General features: G+C 36.7%; 1 protein-coding gene across 1 annotated transcript; it reads left to right on the top strand.

Moving 5' to 3' along the window:
• Positions 1 to 32: 32 nt before the first annotated feature.
• LOC115924803 (contactin-associated protein 1-like) lies at positions 33 to 18,498 on the top strand. Its single transcript, XM_030987646.1, has 7 exons — positions 33 to 58; positions 370 to 488; positions 948 to 1,058; positions 1,457 to 1,585; positions 3,265 to 3,422; positions 18,215 to 18,335; positions 18,467 to 18,498. The coding sequence occupies exons 1-7, from the start codon at positions 33 to 35 to the stop codon at positions 18,496 to 18,498; spliced, it is 696 nt and encodes a 231-aa protein (XP_030843506.1).
• Positions 18,499 to 18,644: the final 146 nt, after the last annotated feature.

Raw genomic sequence — 18,644 nt, 5'->3', positions numbered from 1 at the left:
GTACCCTCCCATGCCACCTTCCACCTATAAGCATGCGCAGAGCGTGGCCTGTGGACGAGTATGCTCAGGGGCTCAAACGCCATCACAGTTTTATCACCCAAATCGGAGCCGATGCTAGGGCACCAAATTGCACTTTGCTTTCAATTTGACATATTTAAACGTCAAATTCATTGTTCAAGAACAAAATTCCTTTTTAGATTCATGATATAAAGCCATTTAAATTTGGTAAGATTTCTGTTTTTAAATACAACGCGCTACAAATTTATGCTACCACACGTTTTGATCAGTACTGTATCATGGGCCCTTTAAGGGTATTACTATGAAAAGATTGTATAAATATGTTTCAATTTTTATTTATCAAAAACACAGACGTACCTTTGATACGAGTTCTTACTGGATTGGGTTCAATGACCTCGATGGAAAGGGAACTTGGGCCTGGACTGATGGCTCAGTTACATCATATACCAACTGGTATTCTGGAGAACCATGTAAGTAAATAACAACGAATTCATTTCGCAGAAAAGTAAAAGTGCTAGGCATGTTAGGCGTGGATGTCCCTCCGATAGAGACTGAATTATAAGCATAATTTATTCAAGCTGAACTTCTTTCCGTTCATAATAATACATTACTGATCACTGAACACAATTCTGAAGGTACCATCGTGGCGCTCCTACGAAATTTATCCGCACTGTGATTCGTCAAAGATATAGAATAATAGCTTAGGTTTGCGTTGCACTAGAATGTTAGTTTACATTTTATTGTAAGGGTTACTTGTATGTTAGGTCGAGTGTTTATTTTTGTTGCAGGGTTCGGTGAGGGTAGGATGTTGATCGTGGAGTAGTTATTACTGGAGAATGTTTCGCAACGAAGACAGTTCTTAAATCAAATATGAAATATAGCTTATAAGCTAAGCTCCTCATTTCTGATATTGTTATCTCTTTATTTAGCTGGTGGATCTGAACATTGTGGTGTATTACGATTGAGTTCAGACGGCACATGGTATGATGCAAGCTGCTCGTCAACATACGGCTACATCTGTAAATACCCGCTAAACACCAGTAAGTCACACTCCATATGTTTATAATAAATATATGGTCTCTATGACTCAGGGCTCGAATATAATTCAACGTTTAACATAGAAATTGCTTTAGTGAACTTTCCACCTTGTAAAACAAGGTCTCTTGGCTATAGACTAGCTGTATTGCTTAGTGTAACCTATCTGCTGAATTATTATGATATACGTTAAAATAAAATGAAATAATATGTTTTTTATTTAATTATGTCATAATTATATTGTTTGTTCTAAATCCAGGATCACCGTCATTTATTACGTTCAGTAAAGAGGTTCAGTCACTATACCATGATGACTTAAATTCATGTCCGAGTAGGACCGAAGAAAAAAGAAATCCTTGATATAATTATTTACTCTCCCTTCCTCTTCCTTTCTCTTGATCAGTTTCCTGTGCTGAATGGAAGCGTAAAGGCTATACATCTAATGTATACTACACAATAGATCCTGATGGGAGAAATAATGGAGTCGATCCATACAAAGTATACTGTGATATGACTACGGATGCTAGCACAGGTAACATATCAACCACAAATTATTAGTTAAAGTAACCACGAATCGGTCATGTACAATAGTGACAAACATAACAAAGTTACGATACCACAGTCCTAAAACGCCGTTTTCTTGAAATGTACTGCATTGACAGGGATCAGGAAACAAAGGGAAAATGAAACGTACATCATAATTATGACGGTCAGGGATCTGACTTACTTTTACCTCTCATTTATTTGCCTATCTCTCAATTTGAGGAAAAAACACGGCGCAGTATTCTCAGTAACATTCATGAGTAACACCAATATCATACTAATCTATAAAAAAGATGACCCCTCTTCTATCTCGAACTATCGACCAATATCCAAATTACCAAGCTTCTCTAAAATCCTTGAAAGAATTGTTTATATTCATCGTCAAAATCATTATCTGCATTGTCAACGAAACCATCATCTCTATGATCTAAGAAGTATAATAACCACCATTTTTCGGAGCGCAAATCTAATTTTGTTTATATAAACAGATTATATACATTTTTAACTCAAAATGACTCGCCGAACCCAGATCAGTTGGCTTCAGGAAGTTTCATTCAACTGATTTAGCACTACCCCAACTATTTGATAGAGTATCAAATGCCTTGGCTGATCATAAATATGCCATAGGCATATTCAAGGATCTCAGCAAGGCATTTGATACTCTTGATCATACTATATTATTGTATAATTAAAGCATTACGGTGTACGAGGTAAAGCACTTGATTGGTTCGAAAATTACTTATCATCAAGAAAACAATATACTTTATTCAATTCAGTTACTTCTAACGTATCGTCTATTAAATGTAGAGTTCCGTAAGGTCCCATACTTGGGCCACTATTATTTTTGATATTCGTCAATGATATATCTAAAAAGTTTCACCAATTCTACAGTATGTATTGTTTGCCGATGATACGAAGGTGTTCTATTCACATTCTGATTCAAATTCGCTGATCGCAACCATGAACATTGAACTAAGTACCTTTACTTTAGAAGCTCAAGAAAATAAACTATTCATAATTTTAACGTTTTTTTTATTGCGTATTATGTTAAAATCCACCATCAAAACTTGCCTACCTTCAATCTTCATAAGTACCCCTCGTATACCCGTCGATACAAAACTGAATAATTTTCAGTACTCCTACCTTTTCGCTTCCATTCATTGAAACTTTGATTATAACCTTCCATGACCTAGTATGCATAAACGTATGAATAGAAGAGTGGTCTACTTGGGATACTGACTAAACAATGTTTTGTATACAAAGGTTTACAGTCTTTATAAACCTTTTTTTTTTTCTCTCTCCTATCTCTCTCTCTCTCTCTCTCTCTTTCCCCTTTTAGCTAATATTCGTTCCTCCATATTAGTATTAGTATGTATCCATTGAGGGTAGCCATGCTATCAAACTTTGCTTACTTTGTCAACCCTCCTGTTTGGTGTTTTCGATAAGTTACAGCCAGCTTTACTTTATTCGACATTATATTCTTTTGAAATGTGTAAAATTTGCAATATTTTGTTTGTTATATATTTTTAACAATGCAAAGAAAAAGAAAAATCAAACAAAAATAAATAAATCAAATCAAATCAAATCAAATATTTGTTACTATTCATGAAGAAATTATCAGTGTGTTTACTCATTATTTTTACAATTTTTCGTGGTTATCTTGGCTAGGTATTACGACGTTCGAGCACCAGGAGGCGAATCGATCTTTAGTAGCAGGTGCACAAGTGGCTTTTAGTTTCATCCGAAACATTACCTATGGTGCCAAGTCGGTTGATCAAGTGGCTACCGGTGCCGATATCAGCGGGGAGTGCTACCAATATATCAAGGTAGGGTAACACCGAGGGTTCTACTTTTTTTCAAAGTTCCTCGATGGTATAAACAATATATATATATATATTTATGTATATATATAAATTATGAGAAATTGCAAACAATAGTAACATGACACTTATCATGGTAATGAGGGCGGGAGAACAAGAGCAATGCAAAAATGTATATCACAGATAATATGTAAACTAATGATGGGGCAGGTCTGTGGAATAGCAAAGGACAGAAACAAAGTGGCATTAGGATAATGGTAGTCGGTTTTGGGGGGAAACTGAAAGAGGGAAGAACAGTGATCATTCAGAAGCATAGGCGCCGGAAGTGGGGGAGGGGGGGCAGGGGGGGACAGTTGCCCCCCAGTCAAAAAAGTGGGGGGGGGGGGGGCAAAACGCATTTTTGCCCCCCCCCCAAAAAAAAAAAAACAAAAAAAAACGCCCCCCCCCCCTCCAAAAAAAAAAAAAAAAAACAGTAAAGGAGTAAACACGGTTTGTATTTTTAATCCAAAAGAACGCAACAATAATAAAACCCTGAATTAAATCACATATACAATTCCATTCAAAGAAAAAGGAAAGTTCACATTTCATAAACATTGCGCATGCCACCTATACGGTATTTTAAATGGAGGTCTCTATAATACCGATACGCGCATATCGTGAACATATTGTGCGAGAATGGAAAAGCGTGTTCGTTTTTTTGTTATAGAGGTGAGAGGACATGAGCCCCTGAACGCTGGCGTACTTATGGGGGGGGGGGGTAATGTATTTCTTATTCGAAACAAGTGATTTACAAATGTTGATGTTGTGACATGATTTTCTGGCATTTTTTCTCCATATTTTTTGTAAGTCATACCTTTTTGTTGGAAAATAAGAAATTCCCGCATTACAGTCAGGCGAAATACGCTTATTTAGAAGCCTTTATGTCATGGTCTGCAAAGTGGCTGGGCTCGAGCCCCCCCCCCCTCCTTTTTAAAAAAAGAATGTTAAAGAGAAAAAGAAAGAAAGACGGAGAAAAATATAAGTGACCTGCCAATGTCACAAATAAGGTATAAAAAATGCTCATCTGACCGTAATTAAATGCTTAAAACCCCAGAGCTTTACGGGGGCTCCACCCCCGGACCCCACCAAGGGACCTAAGGCGGGCCCCTGGATGCTCATCTAACCGTAATCAAATACCTAAAACCCCTGAGCTTCCGGGGGGCTCAGCCCCTTGACCCCCTGCCGAGGCTCATGACCTGGACCCCACGCCAATTTACGCTCTACCTGACCTGCATGTAACGTGTAAGACTGGTGGTGATGCAGATTTTTCGTCTGCTCCCTCCCCCTTCCGAACTTTTTTTCTCATTACGTCACTGCCCCTGGAAAGTGAGCCCCCTGGAATGTTTGCCCCCCCCATCCCAAACTGCATTCGGCGCGCATGTTCAGAAGGTACCTGTAGACATTGATAATGGCCTAGAAGACGATTGTGTCGCATAGTACGTGTTATATACCTTAAGAAATCCAGCTATCTGATTGGTCGAAATTGCAGTCATGGTTTTAACCATTCCGGTAAATAAACGAAAAATGCCAACCCCATGTAATAGTTCTAGAGTAAAATCCAGGCTAAATTCTAGTTACCATGGTTACCGGGAAAATAGTTCAGTCTTGGGCGCCTTGGATTAATTCGAGTGGCAGTAAACACGCGGCTTTATGCAACGCGGACTAGTTTGCGTGAAAGCCACAATCGTCCGCACCCCTCTATTCAAAAGCCGGATGCGAAAATCCCGTATAAAAGGTGCGTCCGCTTCAACGACCGCGACCTACTCGTAATGTTTTCAACCGATACCAGTTGACCGCCCTCTATAGTCTGCCATGTAACTCTCAAACTATGCAGGGGCCGCGGAAGCGGGTGGCTTGGTCTTTTTTTTTTTTAGTAGACACGTTTCATGTTCAGACCTCCCCCCCCCCCTACTCTCAAAAACGCTCCGCGGCCCCTGCTATTTAGGGTCAGAATTCAGATTCCCTTCCTGAAAGGGATAGCTTATTAATACAAATTATTTATCACACATTTATACAAGTCATACATTAATGCTTTTTCTTTCTTTGATATGTTTCGCTTTGTTGTAGCTTCATTTGTCTCGTTTTCGTTTCCAAACTTCATTAATCTGTGTTGGGTTATCTTAAACAATATTTGACTTCTGGAACATTTATAAACTTATGGGCAATACGCTTGACTAATCATGAAAAGATTGTTTAATATCTATAAATGAATGGCGCAAAATATGAGCTTTTTAAATGAAAGCGCCGTAAAAAAATAAGTAACAACAACAACAGCAGCAGACTTCATTTTTTCTTTTGTTCTCAAGCGAGGTTTTTATTTCCATAATTTCAATACATATTTACATTAATTACTCAATGATTGAGTGAAACGAGTGAAACATTACATACAAAAATAAAGTATACACAACAATTCTACCAGCTTAGTATTATTTTCTTTGATTGCACAATCATGCCTAAAAAAAATCCTACCAACGACTTAGACTAGACAATCGTTTTAACGTAACATTTTATCAACGAAGAAAGATGGATTTATATTTAGAGTTCAGAAATAAACAATATGAAATGAAACAATAGGAGTGATCGAGAGGAAGGAAAAATCAAAGGTTTGTCCCCAGGTATATGAAATGAAAAGAATCTAACACAGTTACACAGGTAATAAACAAATTTAAAATAAGTGGTGAAGTGTGACGTCATCAATAATCTATGTTTTGAATTTCTCAATTTTGACCATCTGAATAAATATATTTTATATGGGAACTCAGTGTTATTTGCTCTGGCTCCTAATGATGTTATCTCGGACATTCAACGTTGCCTTTGCCCAACTCCGCGCATTAAACAGTAGTTTATTAAATAAACACCCTCCCCAGTCCCCACCCCCCCCCCTTCCCCTCTCCCCTCTCTATCAAACTCGCCTTTCATGCTATGGTAATACGTTGCGTTAACATTTTATGCGCCATTATGTTAGTGATTGTGATAGATTTTGAGCGAAGAATGGTAATTAGATGGGAAAAAAGTATTAAACAGGGAAACAAGACACACGAAATCATATTGCCAGTTGAGGTTGACATAAAAGCAAGTGAAGGAAGATGGCTTTCATATTTAGAGTTCAGAAATAAACAATATGAGTGAGAGGGGTTGGAGAGACAGAAAGTTGGACGAAGTCTGTACTGTATTCATCATTATGATATTTGTCTCTCTAATCACCCCCCCCCCCCTCCCCTGGGCTCTTTTTTTCTTTCTTTCTGTTCTGTTTGTTTATGTATTTTCGCTTAAGTATAATGTCCGACGTATATTAACACCTTCAATATAGCATAATAAACATTTTTTGTCATATCAGTTTGATGCAACAGAGATTTATATCCAAAAGTTTACTTCTGATAATTATTATTGTACTGTTATATTCTTCTCTCCGTTCATTTTAGCTTCTTCTGAATGTTTACGTTAAATTCCTTACTCTCTTGATGAAATATAAACACCAGAAGCTAGTATTTAGTGGATGCAAACAAAACTTTGCAACTGATGGGTTCGAAAATCAAAAACATGAATAGACTTCCTGCTTTTTCACTGCAGATCAAAACAAAGCGAATGAAAATGGGCAGACCGTAGTTCAGATAATCCGGCTATTGTTTTCTATCATTGGAATAATCCACCAGCTCCATCTTCTCACGCAAACAGGCCGGTGAATGGACTGTCGTTGTTGTTGTTGTTTTATTTAGGCAAGTCAGTCAGTTTATGACCATTATTGCCGAATAATATGAACAATTTTGTTTTAAATTCTAATTTACGTATATGCACTCACATAATATGCGTGTATATTATGAATAATATATAAATAATATTTGTTTTTAAGATATATAATTATATATTACATTCCTTGGTCACGCTTTGCTTAAAATAGATTCTGATTATGTCCATGATACGGACAGAATGAATTGAATGTGTATTTTCATTATATTAAATTGCAAGCAAATGGCTGAATAGAAAACAATATGAAAGATGTAGATGGAAACGACATTGGCAGATATAGACAAAGAGAGACAGACAGACAGAAAGAGAGGGAGAGAGAGAGAGAGAGATGAGAGAGAAAGAGAGAGAGAGAGAGATGAGAGAGAGAGAGAGAGAGAAAGAGAGTTGAGTTCGGCTTCAATAGCGTTCAGCTTAGAATCGTTGGTCTGCTGACTATAGAGGCTGCTCCGATGTCTTCATCCCTCCATGACGTCTCAGATAGACTCATCCTCAGATTTAAACTCTCGTCGTCGCTGCTTCGTATATCACTATCGCTGTCCATTGTACTACTATGATTAACTTTAACAAAAGTGTCAGGGTATTTATACTCTTCTGGAGGACCGCTTGCACACATAATCAAATCAATGTTTCGCCATTGTCATTGACAGAGATTTAACAGACAATGGGGTTTTTTTTCTCGCAAGCGTGGCACTAATTGGCACGCGACGATGAGCAATGAATAACAACACAGAATGAATGGGCCGGGCTTACCTTACCTCGTTAATCCACAGAAGATCAATGATCATACAAATATAACAGCTCAGTATTTATTTCAAATAAATTACAAATAATACAAATAAACAAGTCAAAGAAATTAAGAACTTGACAATGAAACATTAACATAAACAGCAAAACAAACAAAAGCAATGATAAATGTAGAGGTGGTACGACATACAGGGATAACATTATTATGATAAGGTGGAGAGAATGAATGGAAGTGGGGCATGCACTAGAAAAGCCAAAGGAAGGATAAATCCCACGCACCCAAAACATTTTGATGATTTCAATAAATACAGCACGTATACAGGGTATAGATGCGGCAAGGATCAGGCAATGGAATATAAATAATATTTAATATAATAACAGCGTTAAACTTAAAACTTAAAGAACAAAACGACAAGGCAAAACAAACGAGAAACAAAATTTGTCATTTCTGAGTAATCTATAACTGATTTCTAAGGAGTCAATAACTGGTCAACAAAACAAAATGAAATGAAAGAAGACAGTGATAATGAAATAGAAAGAATAATTCAAATATGCTTCAAAACACTATCATGTTGTCTTGCGAATAATATCTGCTTATACTGTTGATGAATAACGTTGCCATATTTCTATATTAATTATTAGAGGTTTATATAGATACAAGGGATTTTAAGTTTAACTATGAAATATTTTCAAATGAAACAATGTACATGTATATGAATAATGCGAGTTCTAAGGAATGATATATTTACGAAAAAAATATATGAAAAATATGTATAGACAATGTATCATGCTGAAAGTTACTTCCATATCCAACAAAAATGTATGAAAGTACTTCCTACCTCACCATTCATGCAATTTGCCATGCAAACACCAGAAAATTGCGAAAAATAGGCTCTATAATACACTTGAAAATGGGAAGGGGTTTCGAGGCTTCAGCGCGGGCACACCCCCCAAAAAACCAAATCTGAGTAATAATAATAATCATATTTAGCTTTTATATAGCGCTTAAAGAGATAGTTCAGTTCTGTTACAGAGGTAATGAGATAATGAAAAACTGAATGTCAAATTTGAAAAAAAAAAACATCTTTGTTTGATCGAAATCGGTTCGGAGACGGCTGAAATATAACGATTTCTAATACTTGTGTACCACCAAAAATATAAGATATTTGAAAAATTTGAAGAAAAAAAACGTTGAAAAAAACGAAATAACGCCTTTTACGTCGTATTTCAGCCAATTCCGATGTTGGCCTTTTTGTTGGCATTTTCATGTTGCTTTTATTACCTACAACTAGCTGGCCCATGTATTGTTATTTTAATTAAACAATTAATTAACTGTCACCGTGTTTTTTTTTTTAAAGGGTAGCTGAATTGGTATCGTATATTGGCTAAATTTCACACATTTTGGGGTCTAAAATTCCCTCCATAGCAATTTTAGGTTCTAAAAGGGCACTAAAAAGTCATACATGTAGATAAGAGTAAGAGCAATAACCATGCACGTTGAAGGCATTTGCGGTCTGAAAACAGAACTCAACTATCCCTTCAATACTTGTAAGCGTTACAAAATACCCGGTCCTTAGATACAGTGCCCCCTCCCGGGATACAAACACCTGAAGCTAGTATTAAGTGGATGCATACAAAACATTGCAGATCATGACAAAGCGAATGCAATGTGGGCAGACCGTAGTTCAGATAATCCGGCTATTGTTTTCTTTCATTGGAATAATCCCCCAGCTCCATCTTCACACAAAAACAGGCCGATGAATGGGTTTTTGTTGTTGTTGTTTAGCAAGTCAGTTTATGACCATTATTGCCGAATACTATGAACAATTTGTTTTGAATTCAAATTCAAGTATTTATACTTACATTATATGCTTGTATAAATAAACATGAATATTCTACACAAATATATATATTTATAAGATATATTATTATAATGATTTTCTTTGGTCACGCTTTGCTTGAACTAGATTATGATTGTACTGTGTTCATCGTACAGACATAATGAATTGAATTTGTACTTTCTTTATATTATATTGTTTTCTATAATACAAGCTTGAATAGAAAAACATAATAAATACTTGAATTTCTATAATTTTATTCATTACTTGACTGAATGGCAAAGTGATCGCGATCAATATCAAGTCATACATATCATGTGCATTATATAGTTCATAACGCTTTTTTTCATACAAGTACTCCAACAAAGCTCCAAAAGCTTATTGACAGAAGTAATAATATACATCGGACATTATACCAAAGCACAAAAGGGTTATCTATAGAAGAAGGTGGACAACATTATAAGAAAAAGAATAACGATTTCTCTTTTATTTATACAAACATTAACAGCATAAATATCCTTACAAAAACAGAATAAATTTTGAAGAGAGAGAGACAAGAAAAATATTAAAAGGACCCAACAAATAAAAATAAATACATAAGAAGATTCTAGAGCGGAAGATGATGGGGAAAACGTAATAGTTTGGTAGTATTGGCAAATTTTGACAATAATAGTTTGTAAATAAATTAACAAAGTATATACAAACAAAAACGACACAAAATATTTGAAAGATTTTAGAACTACCGGTATATAGAATGATTAGAATGAATGGGGCGCCCATAACCCGTGTGTCTAGATTGACACCTCCAAATTACCTCCCCGAAAAAAAATCTACTTTAAAAAAAATAATTCGGTTATATATCCACAGATAAAACGTAATTGTTTAAAATGCTAACAGTTCATTACAATACAACAGCTTGTTGAATTTTTTAAACAGGTCTTATTACTTGTAAACAACCCTTTTAAACGGTGTTTTTATTGTGCATAATGATCCATTCCAAACATATGGGCCCGAATTCACAAAGCAAGGTTTGAGCTCAGACCAAGGTTTGAGCTCAAACCTCCTTTTGTTTCGCCAAACCTCCTTTTGTTATTTACAAACCTGGTTTGTAAATAACAAAGGGAGGATTCGCGAAACAAAAGGAGGTTTGAGCTCAAACCTTGCTTTGTGAATTCGGGCCACAGAGTACAGTGTTAATTAGACACGAACTCAAGCTAAGCTAAATAACTTAGTTTAGCCGTAGAGGGAGCTAAACAAGTATTACGAATCTTTCAATGGGTTGAAAATTTTCTGGCTTGAAAAGGACGTCACGGTGTTCGGACACACACAATGCGTCTTCTCGTGGGCAAATCGTGCATCCGGGATTAACTCAATACGGCTTTCATGCATGCGCTCTCAGGTTAAAAACACGCAGCTTCTCGCACATGAGAATTAATCCAAGGCGCCTAAATGATGAAATACCCAAAGGTTCACATGTTAACACATGGTTTGAGCGATCGCGGATACCGTTCGAAAACGAAGAAGAAGAGAGGTACGCTGCCACGTCTTATCCCGGATAGGTCGCACTCTCGCCTTTCTCTTGGATTATATCTTTGACCAGGGACTTTGTTTCTCATATGGAAATTGGGTTGTTCTTTTTGAAGTTTTTTGTTTTGGATTTATGTGACCACTTTTGGAGTAGATATTTTTCGTAAGGTAAGCAAACACTGTGGGCTTTTCATTCCATTTCATTCCACTTCATTATAATTAGCTGCACGATACGCGCTATTCATATTTCGCTTTTTTTTTTTTCGAAAGCCAATCATGGCGGCTCACGCCTCCGAGCCGGAAAGATCCATGATGAGCGAGGATGAAATGGTATTTCAAACTGTGCAAAACAGGAATCCTGCAAAAAGGCAACGTGGGAGAAGCTCTACTAATATAGAGAACTTAAAACACGCCTCAGAATCATACTCTTCGAACACCACTTTCCACAACACTTCCTCAAACCCAAACCCATAGGGCATAACATTTTCATAACCCCAATAGATAGGACAAAATCATTGAACAATGTAAATCCCATACAAATAGCCAAGGCAATTCGGGAAGTTCGCGTGAACCCTGTAGATTTTATCAAAAACCACTAATACGGGACTCTTAATCAAGTGTAAAAATACTAAGCAGGTGAAGGCTATCTCAGAGATTAACAAAATAGGAAGTTTGATGTAAAAGTCAGAGAAGGAGTGAACGGAGCAAAGGGAGTCATTAATGATATCCCACTGGAAATGAAGGAAGAGGAAATTCTTAATGAATTGAAAACTCAGAATGTGATGGGGTGAAGAGGATGGTGAAAAGAGTCCGAACAGATGAAACAACAGAAGGAAAGCGCCAAATCTCTCAAATTCCCAAGCGCTGCGTTATTTTAACCTTCAGTAAAGTCACCACCCCCCCCCTGAAATCCACTTATGTTTCCAAATCAAGCGCGTAAAACAATATGTCCCACCTGTAATTAGAAAATTCGGACACAATGATTCACAATGTAATTCCAAAAAAAGATGCGTCCGATGTGGAGAAAACCACTCGTTCGATGAGTGTAAAAAAAAAAAGACCGAAAGTGCGTAAATTGCGGGGAAAACCACTCTGCAGCCTACAGCGGCTGCGGACAAGCCAAAAAGGCAAAGCAGGTGCAGCAGATAAGGTATACAAAGGGGCTAACGTACGCAGAAGCAACTCAGTCCTGGCGGCAACAAAATAAAAAAAGAATCAAATCCACAGCCTATTCAACAGAAAAATAAAGCCAACAAAATATTGAGTAAGGAAACCGAAAAACAAACGAACGAACGTCAAAGGAAACACCACAAGGCACTCCACCTATGACCAACTTCATAGCCTCGGCTAGTGATGAACAAATTATAGATTTTATTTGCCAACTAATTTTTAAATTCACAGAAGGTAGAACTGAAAAAGAATTGAATACTCTTGTTTGCGTTGCAGCCAAAAAGGCGCTGCAACAAAATAGTACATATGATAGAACAAATGATAGTGATTAATTTATTCATGTCACTTTCCATTTTACACTGGAACGCCCAGGGACTCTTAGGGCACGGCAATAAATTATTAAATTATTTAAACTTACACAAGGATTTTAAATATGATATTAATTGCATACAGGAGACCTGGTTTCATAATAACATAATTTTGAATATTCCAGAATATACATGCTTTCCTAGAAACAGACAATATAACATTAGAGGAGGCTGTGCTATATATGTTCATAAAAGGATTAAGTACGAGGGTCCTTTCACAGATGCAAACTTAGAATTACAGCAAATGAATGTTTACATAGGGGGGGGGGGAGGGAATTGTCAATCATTAATTATTATAACCCTTGTAATAAACTGAATGAAAATATTGTGAATAAGTTAATGGAAAATGTATCTAAAATGAAAACGTCCTAATAATGGAAGATTTTAATGCTCATAATGTTTTATGGAGCAGCGAGAAAACAGACAAAAACGATGAAGTTATAGAACATTTTTTGAATAAGAACAGTTTGATTATTTTGAACAATGGAGAGGGGACCAGATTAGACCCACGAACGGGGAAAACATCATGTCTGGATCTAAGTATCACATCTCCTTCTTTAGCGTGTAAGTCTACATGGGGAGTCATGCGGAGTACGTTTGGTAGTGACCACTTCCCAATCTCTCTCCAAGTGTCTCTCGAAAAAAGTACAGATTCGCATAGAGCAAATGCAGGTATGCTTAATGGAAATGTGGTAGAAAAGCCTTTTTCTTTTAAGAATATAAACTGGTCCAATTTTGCAAAGAAATGTGAATAAGTATTAAATGGATAGATTACATTACAAAACACAAATGTAAAGGAAATGTACACCCAATTTATGGAGTACTTAAAATAATTTATGAAGGAAACTGTTCCCCAAAAGCGTAAAAAGAAACAAAACCCGGTCCCATGGTGGACAAAAGAATCTTCTGCTAAAATTAAAGAAATAAATAAAGCGAGTAACAAGCTCTCTAAAGGTACAATGATAACACTGGAGAATATAGATGATTATTGTAACAAGAAAACAATGGCACAACGAGTTCTCCGCCAAGCAGAACAAAAATATTGGCAAGCCTTTTGCACGAAACTGAACCATTACATGCCTGAGTCAAAAATCTGGACCTGCATAAAACGACTAAATGGTGTTTCTGGTGCGAGGTCAAAAAATATGTCATCATTGACAGAAAATGACAAAGAAATAACTCGGGAGGATGAAAAGGTGGATGTTTTTTTTGGACGCTACTTTCAATCTTTAGGAATGACAGAAGATAGGGTAAATGAACAGTATTTAGCTTTAGTAAAGAATAGCATGAATATTCAGGAGAGTGTTATCAATGAACCCTTTTTACTCATTGAATTTAGAAAAGGCAGTACAGTCAAAAAAGCGGACTGCCCCTGGTCAAGATAACATTCCTTATGAGGTGTATGAAAACTTTCCTAAAGAAACTAAAAAGGTTATGTTAGATGTAATAAACAGGATTTGGGGAACAGGGGAAATACCCCTTCCACTGAAGCACTCTATTTTGATACCAATTTTGAAACCTGGAAAAGATCCCCGGAAAGCGTCATCATATAGACCCATTTCACTCACATCATGCTTCGTCAAAATAATCGAGCGTTTGATCAAAGAAAGATTGCAATGGTATGTGGAAAAACATGAGATACTACCTAATTTTATTAGCGGGTTTAGAAAAGGGCGGAGTGCCATAGACAACATAGTTCTCCTAGAAAACGATATTCAGAAAAGTATAAATTGTAATGAGCACATAATAGCTGTGTTCCTAGATATTGAGAAAGCTTATGATAAATTATGGATAAATGGACTACTATTCAAACTCGCCCAAAAAGAAATAGAAGGAAATTTGTCACAATATCTACAAAATTATTTGACAGGACGTACCTGTCAGGTAAGAATTAATAATACTGAATCAAAAACATATGATATGCATAATGGACTCCCACAAGGAAGTATTTTGAGTCCACTGCTATTTAATTTAATGATTAGTGATATCCCTACAGATCCTTCAGTGCCTTTAGCTGTATATGCTGATGATTTTGACATATGGGCATCAGGTAGGGATATCCTTCAAATATCAAACAAACTACAGGAATACCTGAATAGGCTCCAGACTTGGTTTCGCAGATGGGGATTTCGGCTTTCGGCTGATAAGACAGTCCCTATATTTTTTACAAAAAGTACAATGAATCTCTCACCACCGCAAGTAGAATTAGACGGGAATAAAGTGCCCTTTCAGAATACTCATCATTTTCTGGGGGTAACTTTTGATAAGAAATTGACCTGGAAGCCACATGTGGAAAATGTTGTAAAGAGATGTAAAAGAAAATTGAATATCCTAAGATGTTTAACGGGAACTAAATGGGGGAGCTCTTCTAAATCCCTCGTAAAGGTTTACAGGGCATTCATAAGATCTTTACTCGACTATGGATGTGAGGCTCACGATAGCGCTACTACCACCACAAAAAAGGCACTTGATTCGATGCAATACCAGGCGCTACGGATTTGTGCGGGAGGACTACCTCTCACTTCCCTACAATCATTACAAGTGGAAATGGGTGAATTTCCCTTGGATCTAAGGAGACAAATTGTGTCAAGTAAATATACACAAAGTATCGAAAGATCCCCAAACCACCCATTATCACAAAACATAGGGCCATGTTGGCAATTTGATTATCTCAAGGGAAAAGACTTTCTTAGTAAACCTTTCGGGTATAGAACCCAGAGTAAAATAAAAAAAAAAAAAAAAAAACTTCATGACAGAAACTGCCGTACCATCCCCATTCCCGCCATAGCTTTTTGAACCCCCACTGGTTTCGACCGAGTTGAGCTCTCGGATTTCAAAAGCCGACCATCCGAATGATCTTCAACAACAAAGCTTAGAATTGATTAATTCAAAATGGTCGAACCAGTTGTATATATATATACAGATGGATCTAGGTTTCCGGAGAAGGGCCAATGCTCGGATGCTTTCTATATCCAACACTTTTTTGTACACCAATGTAAAAGATTAGCGAATTTTACCTCATCGTATAGAGCCGAGTTGGCTGCCATTGTTCTTGCCCTTCAATGGATCGAAGAAACAAATATCTATACAGGTGCAGTCATTTTTAGCGACTGCTTAAGTGCCCTCACAGCCTTGAAACATTTTAGTGACGAATCCTTTGTCACAGAAATATTTATAATAACGACCCGATTGAAATATATATGGATCGAAATCGCTTTGGAATGGATTCCAGGCCACTGTGGGATAGTGGGAAAGGAAAAGGCAGACTTCTACGCAAAAAAAGCTCTAACTCTGGAAATTGAAATGCATAATAAATTGACGTTATTTGAAAAGACAAGTTTAATTTTGTACAGTTCAAAGTTACTTTGACCATAAAGGTGGAATGATACCCAATCGGCATTAAAAATCCTTCAGCCAAATGTTATCACACAATATTCTTGTAAATTAGGAAGAAAAACTGAAACTATTCTTAGGCTACTACACCTGGGAGTGTCTGGACTCAATCAAGACCTCCTACGTTTGGGCATCCACTCCACAGGTTTCTGTGACAGCTGTCCAACATTAGAAACGGTCAGACACTTTTTGATACAATGTCCAAAGTATATAATAGAAAGGGCCATGTTAATGTCAGAAGTTAATATTTCCAAGGAAGAGGAAATTATGATATGTTTACGAAACAGTGACTCTCGTGTACAAATGGCAATTGCTCGCTTCGTTTTTAGAACGAAGCGATTATGTATAGAGTAAAATCAAAAATAGATGAAAAACAGAAACCGCAATTAATTTGAACTGAATAGAAGAGAAAAGAGGTATTTTGTGTTTAACCTTATATAGGCCTATTAATTAAAAAATAAAATAAAAATAAAAACAAACAAATAATTGAAACAATTTATTATTATTTATTTGACCAATAGGAAAACATATCTTAATACATACACACAACTTTAGGGAAGTGGAGAGGAGAGAGAGAAGGATACAATCTGCTGGCCAGGGTGACAAAAGCAATTAAAACTTGCTATTTACTCGAAAGCTTGTCACCCCCCCCCCCACCCCAATTATTATAGTGGTTAAAAGTCATGCACTATATAAATAATCTCATGAACTAACTCATATAAACTAATAAAGCCCAAAAGTGTTTTGCTTAATATGCATTTGTTTTTCTCCTAATAAATAAATAAACCCTCTAAACATACAGGGACACGACGCCCCCTTGTCTATGCCAGAGTGACATAGGTTGAGTGTATTAACCGAGAAGCGTACGGCGTAACGTAACTCGCTGGGCTGGTAAGAAGGCATCATAGAAAGGACAGGGCCAGCGTGAGTTGGAACTGGGTGCGGATCGTAGTTTAATTTGAAATAACTTTTTGTTTTTGTTTTTTGTAGACTATGACTAATATTATATCAAAATGAGATTGGAAAAAGAAAGAAAAAATAATAATTTTACCAAGAAATTAAAAGAAAGAGATGCAATGAAATTGGCAACAATAGTCAAATTTGACTAATAGCCATTATAATATCAAACGAAGAAGAAGAAGAGGAGAATTGGTCGGTATTTTTAATACGGCAATCACGATTGTACAAACAAGGCAAAAATGGCTGAAGAAACTCTCCCAAGATGTCAACTTCTTGATGATGATCAAATGCAAGACTTGCTGACAGCAAGAACACCAAAAAGGGTACGTGAAATTCTCCATTCATTTTTTCAAAATAGATCTAGTAGGTCTAGGCCTAGATTCTAGTAGTGCTAAAATCCTTCCCGTAGAGATTGCACACATCCCTATGAATTGGCCATTGCGCACTCATGCTAAATTGGTCGATGTTTTAATTACCAGAGATTCAAACTGATATTGCTCGTGATCCTGAAGGTGATACTCAATAAGTGAGGTGTCATATGAAAGCGCAGGTTTTTTTCCATATTCCCCACAGGGCCGGCCCACCCCCAAAATTGTAAAAATATCTTGCTTAGACTAGCATCTAGATCTAGTCTACTCTCAAAGATACACTCATAAACGACAACCGTGCAGATAAACTAGAGAAAGGCCAAGGTGGTGTCATAAGTTGACTCTTTATTTTTTCGGCATATAAAAGTATTAATGACTGCTTTAATATTCGAGAAACAGTTGTTTGTATACGCTCTCGGGAAATTAGGCTATTGCCCTCGGCACGCCTCGGGCAATAGCACAATTGTAACTTTCCCTTGAGAGCATAAAAACAACTATTTATCTCAAATCAGTCATTAATACTATACTATGACATGCTACATCATATCTAGGGTTCAACATTACCTATTTTCCTGTGATCGCAGATATTCAGCAATCCCAAGGTGATATTTATTTTCTTTTTTTCTCTTCCATTACCGTCTAAGTACGAATGCCATCATTTCCAAATGACTGGCTCTACTGCTTGGTATGACAGAGACGGAAAACAAAAGAACTACTGGGGTGGAGCCACGGTAGACAGCGGACAGTGCGCTTGTGGAATCTCAGGTATGATTGTAGGTCATCTTAGAGGGCATCCTTGGCTTACATGATCAGAGCTATCCATGTACAGAGTTTGGCCAACTTGGCATCAGTTGGTTACAACATGACGTATTCTTATTCATTTTTTTTTGTGCTAGCCCTCGACAAAGCAGTATTCGCAATAGTGTAACCAACTAGAACCGTGTTGCTCAAACTCTGTATATTGATTAATCTGCACTGAATGGAATGGGATTATCTCACTTGAATGCAACAGCAGTACTGTCCTTGTAAAACATTATCTCAAATAGTGAAGTATTATTCCATAACATAAACCGA

The sequence above is a fragment of the Strongylocentrotus purpuratus genome, unplaced genomic scaffold (genome assembly GCF_000002235.5).
Source record: "Strongylocentrotus purpuratus isolate Spur 01 unplaced genomic scaffold, Spur_5.0 spur5_scaffold_16, whole genome shotgun sequence".
Classification (NCBI taxonomy): Eukaryota; Metazoa; Echinodermata; class Echinoidea; order Camarodonta; family Strongylocentrotidae; genus Strongylocentrotus; species Strongylocentrotus purpuratus.
Note: the sequence above shows the minus strand (reverse complement) of the source record. Positions and strands in the feature narration are given on the sequence as shown.

What these genes read in the sequence shown, in the direction of transcription:
- LOC115924803 (XM_030987646.1), top strand. Translation starts at nt 33, where the DNA reads ATGCGCAGAGCGTGGCCTGTGGACGA. An exon ending in GACTACGGATGCTAGCACAG is followed by an intron (nt 1,586 to 3,264) that starts GTAACATATCAA and finishes TATCTTGGCTAG; the next exon opens with GTATTACGACGTTCGAGCAC. An exon ending in AGTGCTACCAATATATCAAG is followed by an intron (nt 3,423 to 18,214) that starts GTAGGGTAACAC and finishes TTACCGTCTAAG; the next exon opens with TACGAATGCCATCATTTCCA.